Source organism: Perissodus microlepis, chromosome 15, assembly GCF_051167445.1.
Source record: "Perissodus microlepis isolate ML-2025 ecotype Zambia chromosome 15, ASM5116744v1, whole genome shotgun sequence".
In the NCBI taxonomy this organism is placed as follows: Eukaryota; Metazoa; Chordata; class Actinopteri; order Cichliformes; family Cichlidae; genus Perissodus; species Perissodus microlepis.
This window is the reverse complement of record NC_140475.1, coordinates 2,776,025-2,794,004: the sequence shown is the minus strand read 5'-3', so window position 1 is coordinate 2,794,004 and position 17,980 is coordinate 2,776,025. Positions and strand designations below refer to the sequence as shown.

General features: G+C 42.4%; 1 protein-coding gene across 11 annotated transcripts in view; it reads left to right on the top strand.

Moving 5' to 3' along the window:
- Positions 1-282: 282 nt before the first annotated feature.
- The window catches only part of nrxn3b (neurexin 3b), a 329,334-nt gene continuing 311,636 nt past the window's right edge, over positions 283-17,980 (top strand). For 4 of the 11 annotated variants that reach the window (XM_084953181.1, XM_084953184.1, XM_084953185.1 and 1 more), the window contains exons 1-5: positions 285-562; positions 4,583-5,693; positions 10,832-10,849; positions 11,240-11,266; positions 13,522-13,533. In XM_084953181.1, coding sequence (XP_084809307.1) covers positions 4,997-5,693; positions 10,832-10,849; positions 11,240-11,266; positions 13,522-13,533 — 754 coding nt within the window. In that variant the 5' untranslated portion in view covers positions 285-562; positions 4,583-4,996. Of the gene's footprint in view, positions 563-4,582; positions 5,694-10,831; positions 10,850-11,239; positions 11,267-13,521; positions 13,534-17,980 lie in introns of all 11 variants that reach the window. The other 7 variants (XM_084953187.1, XM_084953186.1, XM_084953183.1 and 4 more) reach the window with 5 other exon arrangements.

Here is a 17,980-nt window from a genome sequence, read left to right as displayed (position 1 = left end):
GGAACATTTAGAATTGTGTGTATTAAACATATATATATATATATATATATTACATATTAGGTGGGTATGCCATGCACTACTTTTGCAGTACGTAATTTGTTTCTCGTAATGTCTCCTAAGCGCGCAAGCAGCCTCTATAACATAAAAGCCAAGCTTAAAAATAAGGAATAAATAATTTTCCTTATTGGTAATTTGTCCCGAGGGGCTGTTGTCTCTGCAAATGGAGTACCCCCCACCCACTGTGCTGATTACTCTGAAGAAGGCGGGTCAGATCGTCAGTGTGGGAGAAATCCAGGGGCCCATCAACAGTAGCGCTGAGTGAAGCAGAGCTGAGAGATGCGCGTTCACTGAGAAGGAGGAAGGAGCACGGCTGCCTTTTCCTCCACCGCGCCTCACTTATAATAACCGCCTCATCACCACCATCAGCATCCCACCGCCCCCGGCACACTCTCATCAAGAAAGGCTCCGGTTTGTGGATGGGATTTTGGTCTGGATTACTATAATTTGCGATATTTACGCAAGGGGCTTTTGTCCGTCCGGAGTCTCTGCGTGGAAAAAAAAGGTAGGAGCAGATTAAAACTGGTTTAGTCCTGTTTTATTTTTATTTTATTTTATTTTTATTCTTTCGCTCCCCACCACCATCTTAATACGTTATTTGTTTCTGTGAGGATGCTTAAGTTGCGAGATTCTGAAGTTTTTATGAAAATATTCTGCGAATTTGATGTGACTTTGAGCTGAGATGAGGAATTAGGCGCAGTGGGACGGCTTGGATCGTTAGAATTTTGAAAAGCCCTCACCCGCAGTTTAACACTAAAACAGTGGGTAGGTCTGTGACGTGAGGGAGATAACGTGGACTTATTAGAGTTGATTTTGTTGTTGTTCCTTTTTAAAACAAACAAATTCGTAGGGAATGAGCGAAGCGCGTAGAGATGGAAAGTTTTAGCTCACCGGATCGCGTCTCTCGGTCGGAGAGAACAGCGAAGGAGGAAACTACCCCGAACTATTCCCGTTTTCTCGACAACTTCACCCACGAGTCCTGTTCAAATTTCGCTTCGTAATTTCCAAAAGCAAAGGTTCGTAAGCCCTCGAGCCACAGTCAGACTGCCACCGTGCGAGAAGCAGAGGGAAAGCTTGAGCGCTGCTGGGGGGGACATGTAGCCCGCTGTTTTATTCATCCGTGCGGGCTTGCGGGTTGGATTTCTGGCAGGTTTTAAATGTTTCCTATCATCTGAAGGTTTAAAATATTCCATTAAGGGATGAAATTACTCATGTGATCGATAGCATCATTTTCTGTTGCACTTACATTGTGAAAGCTCGGCCGTGCGGAATTGAAATGTCCACCGGGGCTTTCAGCAGAGACTACAGCATCCCTCTAATTTAATATTTCTGCGAGAACTTGTGTCTCTGAGCTGACTGCAGAGTTAACGCTGATCCCGTCTCTGTACCTTATTTGCTCTAAATTATGGCTGGTGTTTTATAAAAGTCTGTTTACTGAAGCCCACGTTGGATTTCGTGATGCATTTAGGGGCCATTTGCTCATCTAAACTCTAAATACTGGGCTATTTTTTTCTTAACTGCAACATCTGGAGCCCTGCACAGATGTTCAGCGGGAGCGGAAAGAATCATAATGTGTCCGTTCCTGCTGGTGCCAGATTGAAGTTTATGCTCTCAAGTTTTGCACTGAAGCTTTAAATGACTTCACTTTATTCCCGGTTCACCCTAAAATTCCCCTTCTGCTCCGTGCGCCCCACTTCCTCTTACCAGCAGTGGACTTGGCAGGTCCGGACACGCTTCTAATGCAGCATACCCTCGTCTGCTGTGACTGCTGTCGGATTAAATCGGTCCTCCGGGCTGCAGCTTGTGATGGACAGGGAGCACAGCAGGGGGCTGAGGGGGTCTCCAGTGCGTGATAGGGGCTCGGCTACATTACAAAACATGTCTATAAATCTGCTGCACCGAAGCCGGACCTGTCAATGCATCATTTATGGGCAGTCAGTGAAGGTATCCCATACAGGTCATCTCATATCCTGCACTATTTAATAATTCAATGTGTATATCCCGGAAAATATGTGCTTATTCTAGCAGAGCAAGGTAGCTATTTAGAAATTATGCCACTTCCTATTTGTTTAACAGGAGGCAGAAAAAAACAGGTTTGGGTTTATGCTAGTTAAACAGTGTACTTAATTAAGAAGCCCAAAACAGCTTGTTAATTTTTCCTTTTTCGCCCTGTGGAGTGAGGACTGCTGGGTGCTCTCAGGCATGCTGTTAGCTGAAGGGCATCTTTCATAACAAGCCTGCGAGGAAAAGTGTCAGTAACATATTCTGGGTAAAACTCAGCTTGGCACTATGTTAGCTTCATTTAGCTTAGCTTTGAGGTGGAAAGATTTGGATTTTAAGCAGGGCTTATAGTCAGTCGAATGTTAAGTAGTTAATGTCATGGTGGGCAAATGTTGTTTTTAAAGTCAGAATCAATTAAAGGTGGAAAAAAAAACCCCTATTGTAAACAGCTGTGTTTAACACAATGATATCTCCATAACTGCTTGAAAGAGAATATGTTAGCATTGTTAGCATTCAGTGTTAAAACCATGGTTTGCAGGCTATAGGGACACCCGATATCTCAGTTAAGCAACACACACACACACACACACACTCAATAACTCATGTTAATTGAATAGAGTCCAGGGCCATTTTTTTATACCAGGCAGGCATCTCAGATTTCATGGGCATGTTGAGCCTTGCTTAGTCAAGGGACACAGCACATAACACTCTTTTATAGTTGGTGGCTTGGGTTGATGCAGTAGCGTTCAGGGTGATTTCACCACACAGAACCTTTTAACCTCTCTGCTGTCTCACAAAGGCACTTTTAAGACAAAGACAGTCGTCCAGCCAGGCAACCCAGCGTTGTCAGAGAGACACAGTCAGGTACACTCCTGCACAGGGACACACATGCATGTGTACACGGTGCATTAGCATAGGTATCAGTTTCTACAATTCAATAGCTTGCCTGCTGCAGCAAGATTAACTATTCAGGGCAGGTGGTTAAAGGGCCTATTGTGTTGCATGGGTCTGTGCTACTGTCATGATTGGACAATGCGTTTGTCTGGTGGGCAGCCCAATACCAAAACAATTGCAAGGGCAAAGGGCTGGAAGAGTACACACACGTATAAGGTTTCACCATGTGAATCATTCCTGGCTCTGCAGAGCAAAATCAAACAGAACTAGATGAGTACAGGTGTAGCGTACAAAGGCCAGTGAGCTAGTTAATATTCAGTACCGCTGTCATCTGGGTTTGGGTGATGTGAACAAGTTAAAAACGTATTCACTGAAGGAAATTTAGAAAAAGAATGCTAGTGGTGGGATTTGGAAATGAAGTAGCACCATCGTAACATCTTTCTGAATAGCTGTTTATGATTGCAATCCCCCAAAGATACGCAAATGAGAAAAGGAGAGTGGCGGCAGATAATTAGTCATATTTATCAGGATCCCAGCAGGCGCTTACAGACAGCAGGCTAACGTCTGAGGCTAAACACATGCTCCGGCTCACCTCCGTGGATTTCCTCTCATCGTGGAATCAGCCTTTATTTATTTGTGTATTTTTCACAAAGCCGCTTTGTTGTCCTTCGACTATTTGGGAATTCATCTCTCAAACGAAGGCTTTACAACTATAAATGATTTTTTGAGTGGACCTTCAAATAAAATGAGTAATTGGCAGAAATAGAAAAGTGCATAAAATGGTTGTAAACCTTTAATGGGTGTTCAGTAGATATTTAGTGCTATTTAATGGCCACCTAGAGAGTCAAATCCGCATTGAATGGTGCTCTCAGTATCCCTTCTAATTCATCTAAACTCATAGGCACAATTTGCCTAATTGCTGTTTTCCCTATTCCACCTCCTCTGAGTGCTGTTTTACATCTGAACTAGCTTTATAACTCTAGTTTAGGTTGGCATATTTTAGCAACACTAAAGAAAATCCCTACAGTTAAGCCAAAAGCTCACAGACAGTGTTAGTTTGACAAATGATCTTTTTGTTTCCAAATTTCTACATTGTATTGGCTAACTAGATATAGAACATTGCAGGGTTTGTCAAATGTTTACAGGCAGGGGATCTCTTACTGAGGGGGTCATTTTCCAAGGACACCCCACCCCTCGTTATCCTAGCAGTGATTTAGCTGGTCAGGGATTAGGGGTGTGGATCATTTGAAATATTTCCTACATAGCTAACTGGCTAATAAACCAAAGTACACTACAACAGGAATGGCTGATTGTAGCCTAAGAGGAGTGAGTTGTTTCATGACAGATTGTCATGATGTGTCACAATCATATTAATTTCTATGGGCCCTAATAGGATGATGGAGTGGACACAACATGCTTGGCATGAATGGGTCTCATTTGTACAGACTTAATTGATACAACATTTTAGAACCTTTAATAAGAATCTCTGGACTCCTCTTTGTTATGTTTCATTGGGTCACATATTTTATTTGTGTCACACATCCCCTTGCAGGTGGTTGCTTTGTTTTGCTAGAAAATAGAGACTCATCTTAAAGAAATGCATTCAGTGCTGTCTGTTCTTTCCCTGCAGTTTAAACCATGGGGCGTGGAACCGGACCAACGATGACCGTTCTGTGCTTCAACCCAGGAAACCGCCTTAAAGAAAAATCACAAGACAGAGCTCTGAATCACTGACAAAACACGCTACGGCTCACCTGTACCATAGCAATTTTACGCGTTTATGTGGAAACTGGATTTTTTTTCCTTTCCTTTTTTGCACAATTCTCCATAGATTTGGCAGTTGAGATAAGATCCTTTATCAACGTTAGATCTGCCTCTCAGATAAAAAAAGGATATTGCGCTGTCTGCCTGACTAAGATTATCTATGTGGAATATAACATTCAGCAGAAAAAGCCCGGAACTAAACCATTATCAGATGTTCATATCACTTTGAGGATCTGTCCCCAGTTCTCACCCTCTTCTGAGCTCCCTGTTATTCTCTACCATGAATCCAAACAGCCTACCTGGATTTTTCCTTATGCTGCTAAGTACCATGCTGGGCCTAAGCATAGGCCTGGAGTTTACTGGCTCTGAAGGTCAGTGGGCTCGCTACCTGCGCTGGGATGCCAGCACCAGAAGCGACATGATGTTTCAGTTCAAGACTTCAGAACCAGAGGGCCTGATGCTCTACTTTGATGATGGCGGATATTGTGACTTTCTGCTTCTCGCTGTATCTGAGGGTAAGCTGCAGCTTCGCGTCAGTATCGACTGTGCCGAGACCACCATCACCTCAGATAAGATGGTTAACGACAGCCGCTGGCACTTTGCAGCCATCAACAGGCACAATTTGCGGACTGGCTTGGCCTTGGATGGTCAAACCAAGACGGAAGAGGTGCGGCCTCAGCGGCAGTTCATGAATATTGTCAGTGACCTCTTTCTTGGAGGCCTCCCAGGGGACATCCGCATGTCTGCCATCACCCTGCCCTCCGTCCGCGAGCTAGTGCCATTCAAAGGAATTATCACAGACCTCAGTTATGGGAGTAAGCTGCCCACGCTTATCAATAGTCAGAAAGTCCGCTTGGAGATGATGGGCCTATGCACAGAGAACCCCTGTGAGAATGGTGGGATCTGCTCACTGGCAGACGGAGAACCCTACTGTGACTGCTCCAGAACTGGATATGTAGGTCGATACTGCACTGAAGGTAAGAGGGCTGGCTCCAGAACCTTTCTGTGTCAAGCACGACTGCTGGTTAAAATTCTGAAATAAAAATTCAATGGGATTCCTTACAAATGCAGACTTCAACTAGCATCACATCTGCTGTCTGCTTCCAGGTATAGCGAAAAAAAAAAGATTATATGATTACCCTTCATATTTGCTTTTTTGTTTTTTTGCACATGTTGCATCATTAAAATCATCTCATACCATGTGGCTTTAAGCAACGCAATAAATCTCAATACAAGCCCCTGAAAATTAGATTCAATTTCCACAACTGTGTTGCTATTCCCGCTGCATCTAATGCGATTTGTGCCACACCAAACTTCATTTATGAAATGCCTCGAAAAATGTGCATTGATTGGACAACAGTGTAATTTATATAAAGCAGGAGCATCTATACTCTGGCATGTTTGAGCGGTTTAATGCAATTCATGCAGGACACCCAATGAAAATACCGTGGGTTTTGTTGCTCTTACGGCTTCTTTTAGAACGTCTTCGTATTTCACGTGGGAGTTAAATTGGAGATGATGTTCTCAGCATTTCCTCTCCCTTCACAGTTATTACTTTTGATCAGGCAGTGGTGGATATGGTATTAGCTGATATGACTAAAATTACAATACTGAGTTCTCTTTTTTTCCCCCTATTAAATGTATTCAGATTTTGCAAGGTGCTGCGGGACCTGAAGGTACACACAAAGTTTGGTTGAGAAATAACTTCATGTGTTTTTCTTCTGCTTCTGTGCCAAGGCCATCGCTTTATTTGGAGAGTGTAATGAGATCCAGCTCTTTGAGGATATTCCACCTTATTCTATCATCTTCACACCCTAAAAGCTTTAGTTATTAAAAAAAAAGTTGTTTTTTTCTAACTGATACCTACGTGGTGCGACAAAACTTACCACTGGTCTTTCCCTTCCTTTTCAGGAAATATATATATATATATATATATATATATATATATATATATATATATATATTCAAAAAATAATTTCACTATAGACCAAGCTTGCTGCTGATATTTCATGTTAAAATCTCTCATTGTTCAGAACACCCTGCTGCTTTACAGCCTTGAGATCAGTGCTAGCTGATGCCAAAAATAAGTTGCTCGTTTTTTTGCTATTCCATTCACCACAACACAAAATTTTCTCTTTTTTTCATATTCAAGAAGGGTAACCTTTGAAATACACAGTTTCACCATAACCTTACTCGCTTAACTATTTGTTTACGTGTATGGATTGCAGGAGATCCCTTTGTGTGAACAGACCCATGTCAAATTTCCTCCCCTGCTGACCCACTTCCTGCCTGTCTAAATCAAACTGACATGACTGAGGGATGACTCCATTTTGCCCGAAATCAGAGGAATGCTCACTGAACGCTAGAGCGTTAATGACGAGCTATTTTAAACTGTATCTAATACAATTAAAATGTTTGTTTTTTTAAATGTCATCACTGTAGCGTGCCTTTAAAATGTGATTTTTTTGCTGTCTTTTGCTTCCTAATATGCACCAAAATTTGCTGATCAAATGAAGCTGTTCGGACGTCAGATCCCGAGTGCTAGCCTGTGGCGTTGTTGAGGACAGCACGCGATGTGCTGGTTGCAGAGCAGTCGAGCAAACGGGCTGGACTTGACCTCTTTTCGCTTCATCCCATTTGCCCGCTGCCTGTGTCGAACAGTCGATAGAGGAGGAGCAGGAGGCCTGTTGGTCTGAGGGCTGACGGTGGAACTGTGACATCTTTGTGTTAGAAAGGCCGAGGTTTTAAGACGACTCAGTCGGGCGGTGGTCATATCTTAGCTGCAGGGCAGAAAGAGTCCAATGTGTGAATTTACCACTGGCCTGTTGTACCCTAATTTGTCACAGGAAATTAGCTGTTGGACAACAAACCAACTCATGCTTACTTCCTTCTTCGTCCTTCTATCCTTCTATTCAGGCATCTGTTCTTCATTTTCCTCCGATTTCAGGCTATAAAAAAAGGGGAGCTAGGGGAGGGTAGTCAAGTTAATTCCCCAGCTGAACTGACTGCTGCTCTTTTCTGCTCTCCCATTAACTGATGTGGCTGATTGTTGATTATGCCACAGAGACTGGGAACCATAATTAGGAGGATAATGAGAATAGAGATGGCTAATTTGCCTGGAAAATGCCTGCGCAAACACTGCCGTCAATTCAAACTGTCTGTCGGCAAACTCGTGAAGAGTTCTTTTACTGTTATGGCCACATGTCCACGAGTGGGCAAAGTACTTGTTGTTCATGTGGCGCTTGAGCACAGAATGTTTTCAGGGGATGTTCGCACACCTGTCCCGTCAGTATACTGTGATCATGCCGTACATTAATGAGCAATCAAATTAGCAATTTGTCAAATGTGTGAATACGTATATGTTACATTGTCGGATGCAGGAGTCCAGATGCATTTGCATTCACAGGCATGCGCGTGAATGCACGCGGATGCAGGCGAGGCCCTGGAGCTGCTCGTTAAAACGGGCAGATGGCTGACTGGCTGAGTAGACTGGGCCTTGGAAGAGTTTTCCCAGCCGTGATTTTAATGGTAGCCTGCTAGCCGACTGGCCTGGAAGGGAAAATACAAGGACTGGGCAGAATTCACATGTGTGATGAGAAATGAGAAAATGGGAAAAGTGGGATAAAGCTTCTGTTTGCCACTTCACTGAAAAACATCCTTCTTGTTCCCACACTGGTATACCCCCCCCTTTTCTCATCTGTCATGAATTAGTGGGGGTCAACCTTCTGCTAAGGCATCATCATTTCACCGCAGTGATAATTATGAAATGGTTCCGTTCTCTGAACGCCTGCAAGCCCTTCAATGCTTTGCACCATAAACAGTTGGCCATAAAACACATGCTCAGTCTCGCCTCCCGTGTGGATCAGGATGTATCAGTGTGGCTAACTGCGTCATGGCGCATGGAGTGAAATTAGACAGTACTCGCTCTCTGCATGCGTCGACCTTAGTGTGCAAATCTGTAGCTGTAGTACTTGACCTTGTCATTGATCATTCTTAAACTGCTTCTTTAAGCACAGCCATCTTTATTATTCTCCTCCTATTCCTTGTGCAAATATCACTGTCTTTAATAGAAATGATCTGGATGTGAAATCTCTTTCAGTTCAGCTAACTTAGCAGTGGTGACATTATGAAATCTCTTGAATACCTTGTGGTTTTTCTGGTTACATAAAGGTATGCAGAAGGTCAAGGTTGTTAAGAGCTGCACAGGATTGTTTAATGAATATGTAAAAATGATCATCCATGTCCTCTTTCAGGATTCCACATCCTGCATTTGTAATGAGCAGTTTAAGGACCTCCTTTTGCTTAAACAAATATGCAGGGACTTGGTGGAAGGTTAGTAATTGAAGGCTAGGGCAAGCAAACTGTTAAGTAAGTGCTGAAATGGTGCCTTCGGGCTTAGCTTTGGGGATTAATAAACAGACATGGAAAAAATGACAGTTACAATAATCTTACTATAAAAAGTAGGTCAGCGAGAAAAAAAATGGTGCAGGGACTTGCCTGATGCCAGTGCACGGGGCATTTGTGTCTAGTGCCCATGCTGAAAATTATGCTTGGATTTGAGTGGTGAAGCTGCTGGTAAAATAGAGCCAGGGATTACGCTCGGACCACATGTCCTCCACAGCACATTGGCTTGTTCTGAGCACCGTCGCGACAAGAGAAAAGGTTTTATCTACACGGAAACTGAGCATTTAACACACGCGCACGCACGATATCTGGACACAAGCATTTGCACAGTCAGGGAAAAAAAATATGTGTACCTGCTGATTCAGGCACACAAATTCAAGCATTAAGTCCCCCCCCCCCCAGGATTATCTCCTGAGAACTGGAACAGTGCTGCCGTCCATCAGCTGGCTTCTACCCTCCTTTCCCACACTTCCACCCATCGCCCTTCCCTTTCCTCTTCCAATGTCATTTTTCTTGTGTGGGAGGAGAGGCAGCATCCATTTTAGACTCCCTAAAGGAGACAGGAGGAAATCTTCACCTCGTCTTCACCATCCCCTGCTGCAGAATTTGCCTCCCTACTCCTCCTCTCAAATGATATATCTGTCGTGGGTTGAGTTTGTTAAATTTAACATTAAACAAGGACTTAAAGCTGTCAGGGAGGCGGGTGGGAAAAAAATGAAACACGGAAATCCCTGGATGTATCTAGTAGTGGGAAACAGGCCACTCCTCTTTATAGACTGGGCAGAGATCAAGGCGCATCGCTAAGTCACATTAATATCTGATATCTCGCGTTAGAGCCGATATTTAAAGTGTCTGATGTAGTCTGTCTTAATTAAGATGTGTTTAATTTTCCTCTCATCAGTCTTTGATGCTCTTTGGGGGGCACCGATTACAAGCGCGAGTATTCCTATTAGGATGCGAGCTTCAGGTTTGTGACTAAAGAAGAATAATAAATATATAACAGACTCAACTGATGTTGAATCCACTCAGTCATCTGTAATGTTGCCTAAATCACACTGGCATGTCTGAGACCCACAAGGTGTCACTGACGGGTGAGCTCTCGGTGAGGATGTTTGCCGCGAGCGATCAAGCTTAACATGCGGCTTTTTTTCTTCTTATTTTGTAATGTTGCCGTGCTCCACTATTAGCTACACCGGGACTCCCACTGTGAGCATTCTTCTGAGAAACCACAAGAGGCGTGTGATTATGGGTGAGCGATAAGTTGAAGAAGAGGAGGTGGAGGAGAAAGGCATGGGTCTGAGAACAAGCAATCCTGCAATCCATAAAACTCACACCATAAATCCTCAGCAGCGTGGATTTATGCATCATTTTACGTGTTCAAGGGACTCTGTGTGATGCGGAATATTATGCTACAATGACAATATTCGAAATGTGGAAGAGTTGTTTGCACAAATGTCGATCTGGATCCCGTGGGGGCGGGACAGATTCAGTTTTATGCCTTTTTCTTTCCACAGGTGTTCACACTGAAATAGTTTACAATCAGACATGTCAAGAGGGCGCCTCTTTGCTCCTTACATGATCGCAAGTGTGTTAGGGGTTTGCTTTTTTTGCATGTGTAGATGCAACATGCAAAAGTGGTTGTAGAGTGTTGCTAATGCGATGCTTCTCTTTGCTCTCTCTCTCTCTCCCTCTTTTCCTGACTTTTCCACAGCAGTCCTGAGAAAACCAGGTGAGTCTCGAGGCAAATGAGGTCACAGCTTCAGTTTAACTGCTGCAGCCATTCACGTCCCATCCAGTTATAAGTTATTTATGCATTCACCTTTAAAACGCAAGCAAATTTTTTACCACAAGTTCTGTTTTAACTCTTAGATTTGACCTTTATTCAGCAAACACCCTCCACAGTTACTTTACATTCACGCAGACTGTTCCTCGTATAAGTCATTTGTCTGTTTCAGTGGAAAGCTTTCGAATGCACTTGGGGAAGCTTTGCCTTTAGTGTGATAGCCATTCTTTGCCATTATGCAAAGCATGCACAGTGACAATACAACTGTAGTATTGGCGTGTTGTGTTTTTTCTCAATTTTTCCTCTCTGTTCTCCTGTTTGATTTTTCTCTTCAAGGCCTCGCACACCTGAAGGCAGAGCAAGGTACTCTTTCCTCTTCCTTTGTAGATATCTCTTTTATTTATTTGTTTTTTAGCTCACTAACCCCTGTGTTGGTTGTGAGCTGTAAATTTACAGTGTGCGCCTGCACTACCTGTCCGTTTGCATTTGCGTGTTGCTGTGCGTCTACTGCAGAGAGGTGGGGTGGGGGTGGGGGGATGACTGTGTGTGTGTGTGTGTGTTTGGCGCAGAGGGGTGCACAACAGCATGGCATGTCCCACATCTCACCTTTGTCTCTCTCTCGCTGTGCTCGTGTGTGTCCTCAGCCTCGTTTCATCCAGATCTCTGTGTATTACATAATTGTGTACTACTCTCACTTCCACAGCAAACAAGCAGTGACACGGTCCACTGTGTGGGAGCGGGGATGGTGGGGATGGGGTGAAAAAAAACAGGGAAGCTCGGGGGTGGGGTTGGGGGTGGATAAGGAAATCACTGGAATTTGGGGAGACAGCTCAGAGGAGAAGGAAGCTTATCTGGGATAGAGAGGGGTGAAAGGGAACAATAAGGATCAAAGAGTGTCAAGGTAAGGTGCATGTAGGAGAAATAGTAGCAGGGTTTGCATTCATATTTGATGAATCTGCAGCAACACAATTTACACTCTACATCCACTGCCAGTGTAAGATAATATTGAAGTCTGGGTGGTGGATGGGTGAAGACAGCAGAGCCCATTTCTGAAGTGGCACATTCATGGAATGTGAATTACTATTACTATGATTAAAATGGACGGAGCCGCTTCCTTTCTGTCGGATCAAATTCAGTAAAGCTGCATTTGAGAATTTATTTTTTGGAATAAGCTTAAAAATATCAGCGTTCACAGGCTCTTAGTTACTCTGCAATTTAGATTTTCTTTTTTTCAGATCTCGCTGGCTTGTTGAAAGGGAGTCTGAGACTTATTGTATTTCAAAATCAAATTCAATCTAGCTCTCCAGGAGTCCAAGGTTATTAAGTTTGGCATAAAGTAACTGTGACTTTTCTCTAATTGTGCCCAAGTGTTTTCAGCCTTCACTTACCTAAACCGAACTATAACTGTGTGCCGATATTACAGAGAAAGGATGTTCGTTCTTGTTCTTGGAAACAACATTTGGCCATGGCTTCCAGTCATATGACGATTTCTATCTTCACCAGGTGGAGTTTGCTCAGCTATCATGAGCAAACTATGGCTTATTTAAAGTACCGTGCAAAAGTCTTGAGCCACCCATCATTTTTTTTAATATTTTGCTTCCAAGGAGCCAGACTTTTCATTTTTAACCTCCTAAGACCCGAACTCCTCCACAGCATGCATTTTTAATTTCTCTTTGATATTTGGGCTGATTGGGTCCTGATGAATGTAAAAACAGAATTACCAGATTTTTTTTTTTTACCAAATTTTTGTTTCTAAGAAAAATGAGAGCCACATATGAGGATATTTGTTTCAAATTTCGATAGAACAGTAGCAGTATAATGTCCTCGTAAGTGGATATCAGGCCCTTGTAGAGCAAAATTGAGTATTTTGGTCTAAATAACCCAAAATGTGATGTCCACATATGTGGACGCCAGGTCCTAGGAGGTTAAAGTAGTCTTGAGCAATAGTTCTCCAGGTCTTTCTTTGGACAATAGCTGCGTTTACACCCAGTTTCAGTCCAGTCCTTGTACCTGAGCATTTTCACAGCAATGTTTTTTGTTTGTTAATCCACTTAACAAATCTATGGACCTGAATGAATCATTCAAACATAAAAGCACCTCATGACCGGTGTTGTGTCTGCACATAATGAATAACTTAGCAAACAACCCATTTTTAACTCTATTAGCAGCAGTTTGTCACAAAAACATACATTTTTTTGAGAGTTTAGACACTCTTGAGGAAAAAAGGTAGTTATCCCAAATAGTGACTTAGAAAAATATAAAGAAATGACTTTTGCACACTTCTGTATATATACTTCAGCCAAAACTATCCATGACAAATAGCCAGCGAAAACCTTAGCCGTAGACCTCAACTCTATTAAAACAACACACAACGGCATAAACAAAATGAAAACTGGAAAAAGAATTGTTGAGATTTTGAAGTGTCAGTTGTGTGCTGCCCGTGTGCGCTTCTCCCATTACTGCACAATTTGCATGATTGTCGACATGTTGCATGCAAGTGTCACAGGCTTTATGTAGACTAACAATAGCTTAAACCTACTTCTTGTTGTCTTTTTCTGGTGCTCTGCCTTGGATGACACTCTTCCTTCTTTTATCTCTACGGATCCTTTCTCCTCTAGGTAGAAGCAAAGGTACAGCAAATCCTTTTTTCCCTACTTTTCTTTCATCTAAGCTGCGAGAGCTCTCTCTCTCTGTGTTTACATTTATGGGCTGAATTTTCACTGCCGCTTATTTTTAATTCACTTTGAGTGATTATTTAACATATTCATTTGCTCATCGTGGGAGGGAGCCAGGAAAGTCACAGGACCTGATGCTTTCCAGCTAACGAGCGCCCACAGTTATCTTTGCGTGAACAATGAATGAGTGAGTGGAGAGATGAGAGAGGGTGGAAAGAAACACAGTGTCAGTATCACATACTAAATGAGTCTCTCTTAATTATCACGTTAAATATAAATGATGAGAAAAAATGGATTAATCATTGTCTTAGCAAGCAGTAAATATTAATAATAGCCTGTCTGTGTGAAAATGCCTGTGTTGTGACAGTTCTGTGTCTCGGAAAAAAAAGAGTAATTGGTGAATTTGACCTAACATTTAACTTCATTTAAATGAGGCCATAGAAGCAACCTCTGTGTAGTGCAATTGTGCAGACAATATTCTCATTCTACATTGATCAAAGCCATGTGGCCCGTTTTCATTAGTGTGTGTTTGTGCGTTTTTACAGGATGTCCTGCCACGTTTGTGTGCTTCTCAGCGTCATCTTGATTGATATCAGTTTTAATGGAAATAGCATATTTTCTCATTTAAAGTAGCTTGCATGAGATGTAGTCATGTGCACAAGTGTCCCATGCTCACAACAGTGGATTGGTTTGATTGATTGTGAGCCCGCCTTCTTAGCTACTGTTGACAAACCTTATCAGTCTTTCTGTTCTTGCACGTTGCATATTGCTGTTTGCTCTAATAACGGGGGCGACTTTGACACTTGAAACTTTGAGTTATTTTGGAATCAGTCACTCCTTGCTTTCAGCAGAGGTAAGCAACAGCAGGTTTTCTCATTTTTAGCCTGCAGTCATTCAATTTACTGACTGAAATGACTGCAGGCAATTTGATCAGCTTAGTAGATTTGATCAGCACTGCTTGGCTAATTAAGCTAACGGTAGCTCCTTGTAATTAACACGGCTTCGTGTTAAAATTTTATAAAGAGAGTCTTGTAAAAAGGATCTGAAAGAAGAGCTATTTTGCTCATTTGCACCTTCAAATTTTTGTTTGTAGCTTTGCATAGTTAACAGTTCAAAAATAATCCTCATTTCTCTTTCACTGGGTTTTTGTGCAGTCCCTCCTCTGTTTTAGTTCCTCTCCCTCAAAGCCTCTGCTCGCAGACAGCACACACAAACACAGCTGTGTGCCATGTTCAATATGAGCATCCACCCTTTTAACAGTATATGTACTATACTGGTACCCTTTATATTTACCCTTGGCTTCATGTATCATATGGTCAGTCTGAGGCTACGCGTTCCTAAAGACAGTAGGCAAAAATATAGCATCCTACCTGAAAAAGGCTTTCTGGAGGAAACTTTGACAAACTTGACACAAACGTCATCAGATCCATCAGTTCAGTCTGTCTCCTAAACTCTGATCAGGATCGGTTTTCACACGGTGGAAAAATGTTACACAGTGGATGTGAACAACCTGTAATCTTACAAAGTGATGCAATCTAGTGATTTCCTTGGTCTTGGATACGATGCTGGGTTTCTGCTCTATGTAGTAAGCAGTCAAACACACCATCACTTATATTTATATTTTGCACCATCACTTATATTTTGCGTTTGTCTTCTTGGGCCACAGTAAACTCCATACCCCCACGGTTTTGATACAGAGTTGATAGTTCTGCAACTTCCATCACATCTTTAAAAAACCCAATTCCAATAAAGTTAGGACACTCTGTAAAATTTTAAAAAGAAAAAAAAAAAAAAAAGACCTCAGAAATCCATAGTTTCTTCAGCTGTGCTGTTACAGATAGTGAATTTTGAAAGTTTGCCTGAGCCAATGCAGAGATTTCCAGGACAGAATCCTCCCTGTTATCTATACTGTGCAGTCTGACAGATAATAGGCATCTAACATTGATAATTACTGTCCACTGTGAACAGAGATTCCTCCAGAATTTCTGAACCTTTTGATTAAATTATGTTCTGTATACGATGATATAGTCAAAGTTGTTGCAATTTCACGTTGAGGAACATTTTTCTACGGTTGTTTTATAGTTTTGGATGCAGTTTTTTTCCCCAGATTGTCGAACCTTTGTCCATTTTTATGTCAAGGGATGTGCTGTGGCAGGCAGGAGGAAGGACCCAAACGCAGGACTCGTACACGAAGGAGTAAACTCAAAATGGCAGCTTTATTGCTGGAGAAACATTTAATACAAGAAAACTAAACTAGAAACTCAAAACATGAAGCCCAAACTAGAAAAACAAAACCGGGAAACAGAGAACCAGAACATTACCAGAAGCATGGACGAAACACACATCACGGTGCGGGGATGACACAACAGAGAGAGGGAAACAAAGGGCTTACATACACAAGGGACTAACGAGGGAATTTGAAACAGGAGGGAATCACAGCTGGGACTAATCAGATATCACGAGATGAGGAGGAAGCAAAACTGAATGCGCTGACATAGGACTATCAAAGTAAAACAGGAAACACAAGACAGGCACAGAGACACGGACTTGACACTGAAACATCAGGAGCAGAAGGACAGGAGAAGAAAACTGCGACATGAGACACGACTGACTGGAGAACATGAAAATAAACATGAAGACAGAACTAAACATGGGGGGCACAGGAACAACACCCCAGAACTAGAAACCACGAAACACTGAAGAACTATAGAGCTAGAAATTACAAAAGACAGAACAATGAGAAAACTACTAAATTACGATATATAAAATAATTAAAACATAAACACTGGGTCACCGGACTCAGGACCAATGTTCCCTCTAAACTGCGCGCATGCGCAATTGCGCACTGCTGCCACGCTCTCTGCGCAGCTAATCAACGTCGCTGACAGGCTATGACAGCGTCCTCATGTGCCGACACCGGTGTTTTAGCGAGCAAAGCTGCGTGGCTGATGTGGAGTGAAGCCACGTTAATGACAACGTGTACAACCATTGGAGATGTGAGCAGGACAGACGGAACAATTTTTAAAATTGTTTTAAATTGTGTTGATCGGCCACGTAAAACCAGAGTTATGATAAAAATATCTGCAATGTTTGGTTTTCTTCCTGAATACTGTCGTTGTTTATATTTACTGCGGGAAGAAACGGTAAAAACGGCGTTTTATAAGGAAAACGCTCGAAAGCACTCTCCACCTGTGAGCAAAAACAAAACCAAAAAAACCCAGCCTTTCCTATTGGTGGAAAAATGTACCATGTCGACCAATCAAAAAATGATATGGCAACATGGCATTTAGTTGTTTAGGAAGGGGGAAGTTTTAGGAGTGACAGCGGTGTTTTGAGATGTGAGAGATTTGCGACGTTTAGCACAAATGTTGTGTAGTTAGTAGGGATGGGTACCGGTATCCGGTGCCATTATTATTCCCCTGAGATGTCATACTTTAAATTCTAGCCAATCATTTTACCTTTGCAAGGATAGTAGGCGGGTCCAGGTACGTACGTTCTTTTAGAGCAGAGCTACAGATTAAAAATGCCCAAGGCGAAGCGGTCTAAAGTCTGGCTGTACTCCACAGCAAAAGATGCAAACTCAGCAGCCTGCAACAAGTGCTTCAAGGTGATACTGTGCAAAGGAGGTAACTCTTCGAATCTGATGAAACACCTGGCGACACATAGCGGGGGTTTTTTAAAGCCGAGAAATGCACCGTATTTGATAGCTTGCTGCAAGACCTCACGCCGAGCACATCTACTGCGGGTGTGGTGCCTGTTATCGGACCCGGAGTTAGCAACATCCCCCAAGAACCAGAAGATTAGAGTCCTGGCCCGTAGCCCTGCCAGTGTAGCAGAAATGATGACGGATGATGATGGCAGCAGCAGCCGTTCTTCTCTGCGTGAGTAGCTTAATGTTGTTCGTGTGTAATTTACGTTGAGTAGGCTAACCACGTTATTAAATTAATGCATGTAAGGTGAACTAGCAAACACCGTGGTAGTTACATGCGGCTGTCTTCTTGTTTGATGGCAGATACTCCCTTCACCCTGGCCAAAAAGGCTAAAATGACCAAAGAAAAAGTGGAAAACAGCTGAACATGAGAGGTTTTTGGACAAAGTTTGTGTTTTTTCCATTGATTAAGCACTGCTTCCAGCCAAGAGTGATACCATATATGCCCTATAGCTGCAGAAAAGGCTGCAAGTTATTTTTTACTTCCAATAGTGTTAACATACTACACAGGTCATGAACAACATTTTTTTTAATTTTCATTGTAAGTGGGCTAAAGCAGTTAATTAAAAGTAGTCTAACATAAATGTAAATGCTGTAATTTGATTATTTTAATAAACCATGAAACTTGGATGGATTCGATGCTGGCGTGACCACAGTGCACACGTCTGCTGTTGCTCACAGTGTCCAAGGGAC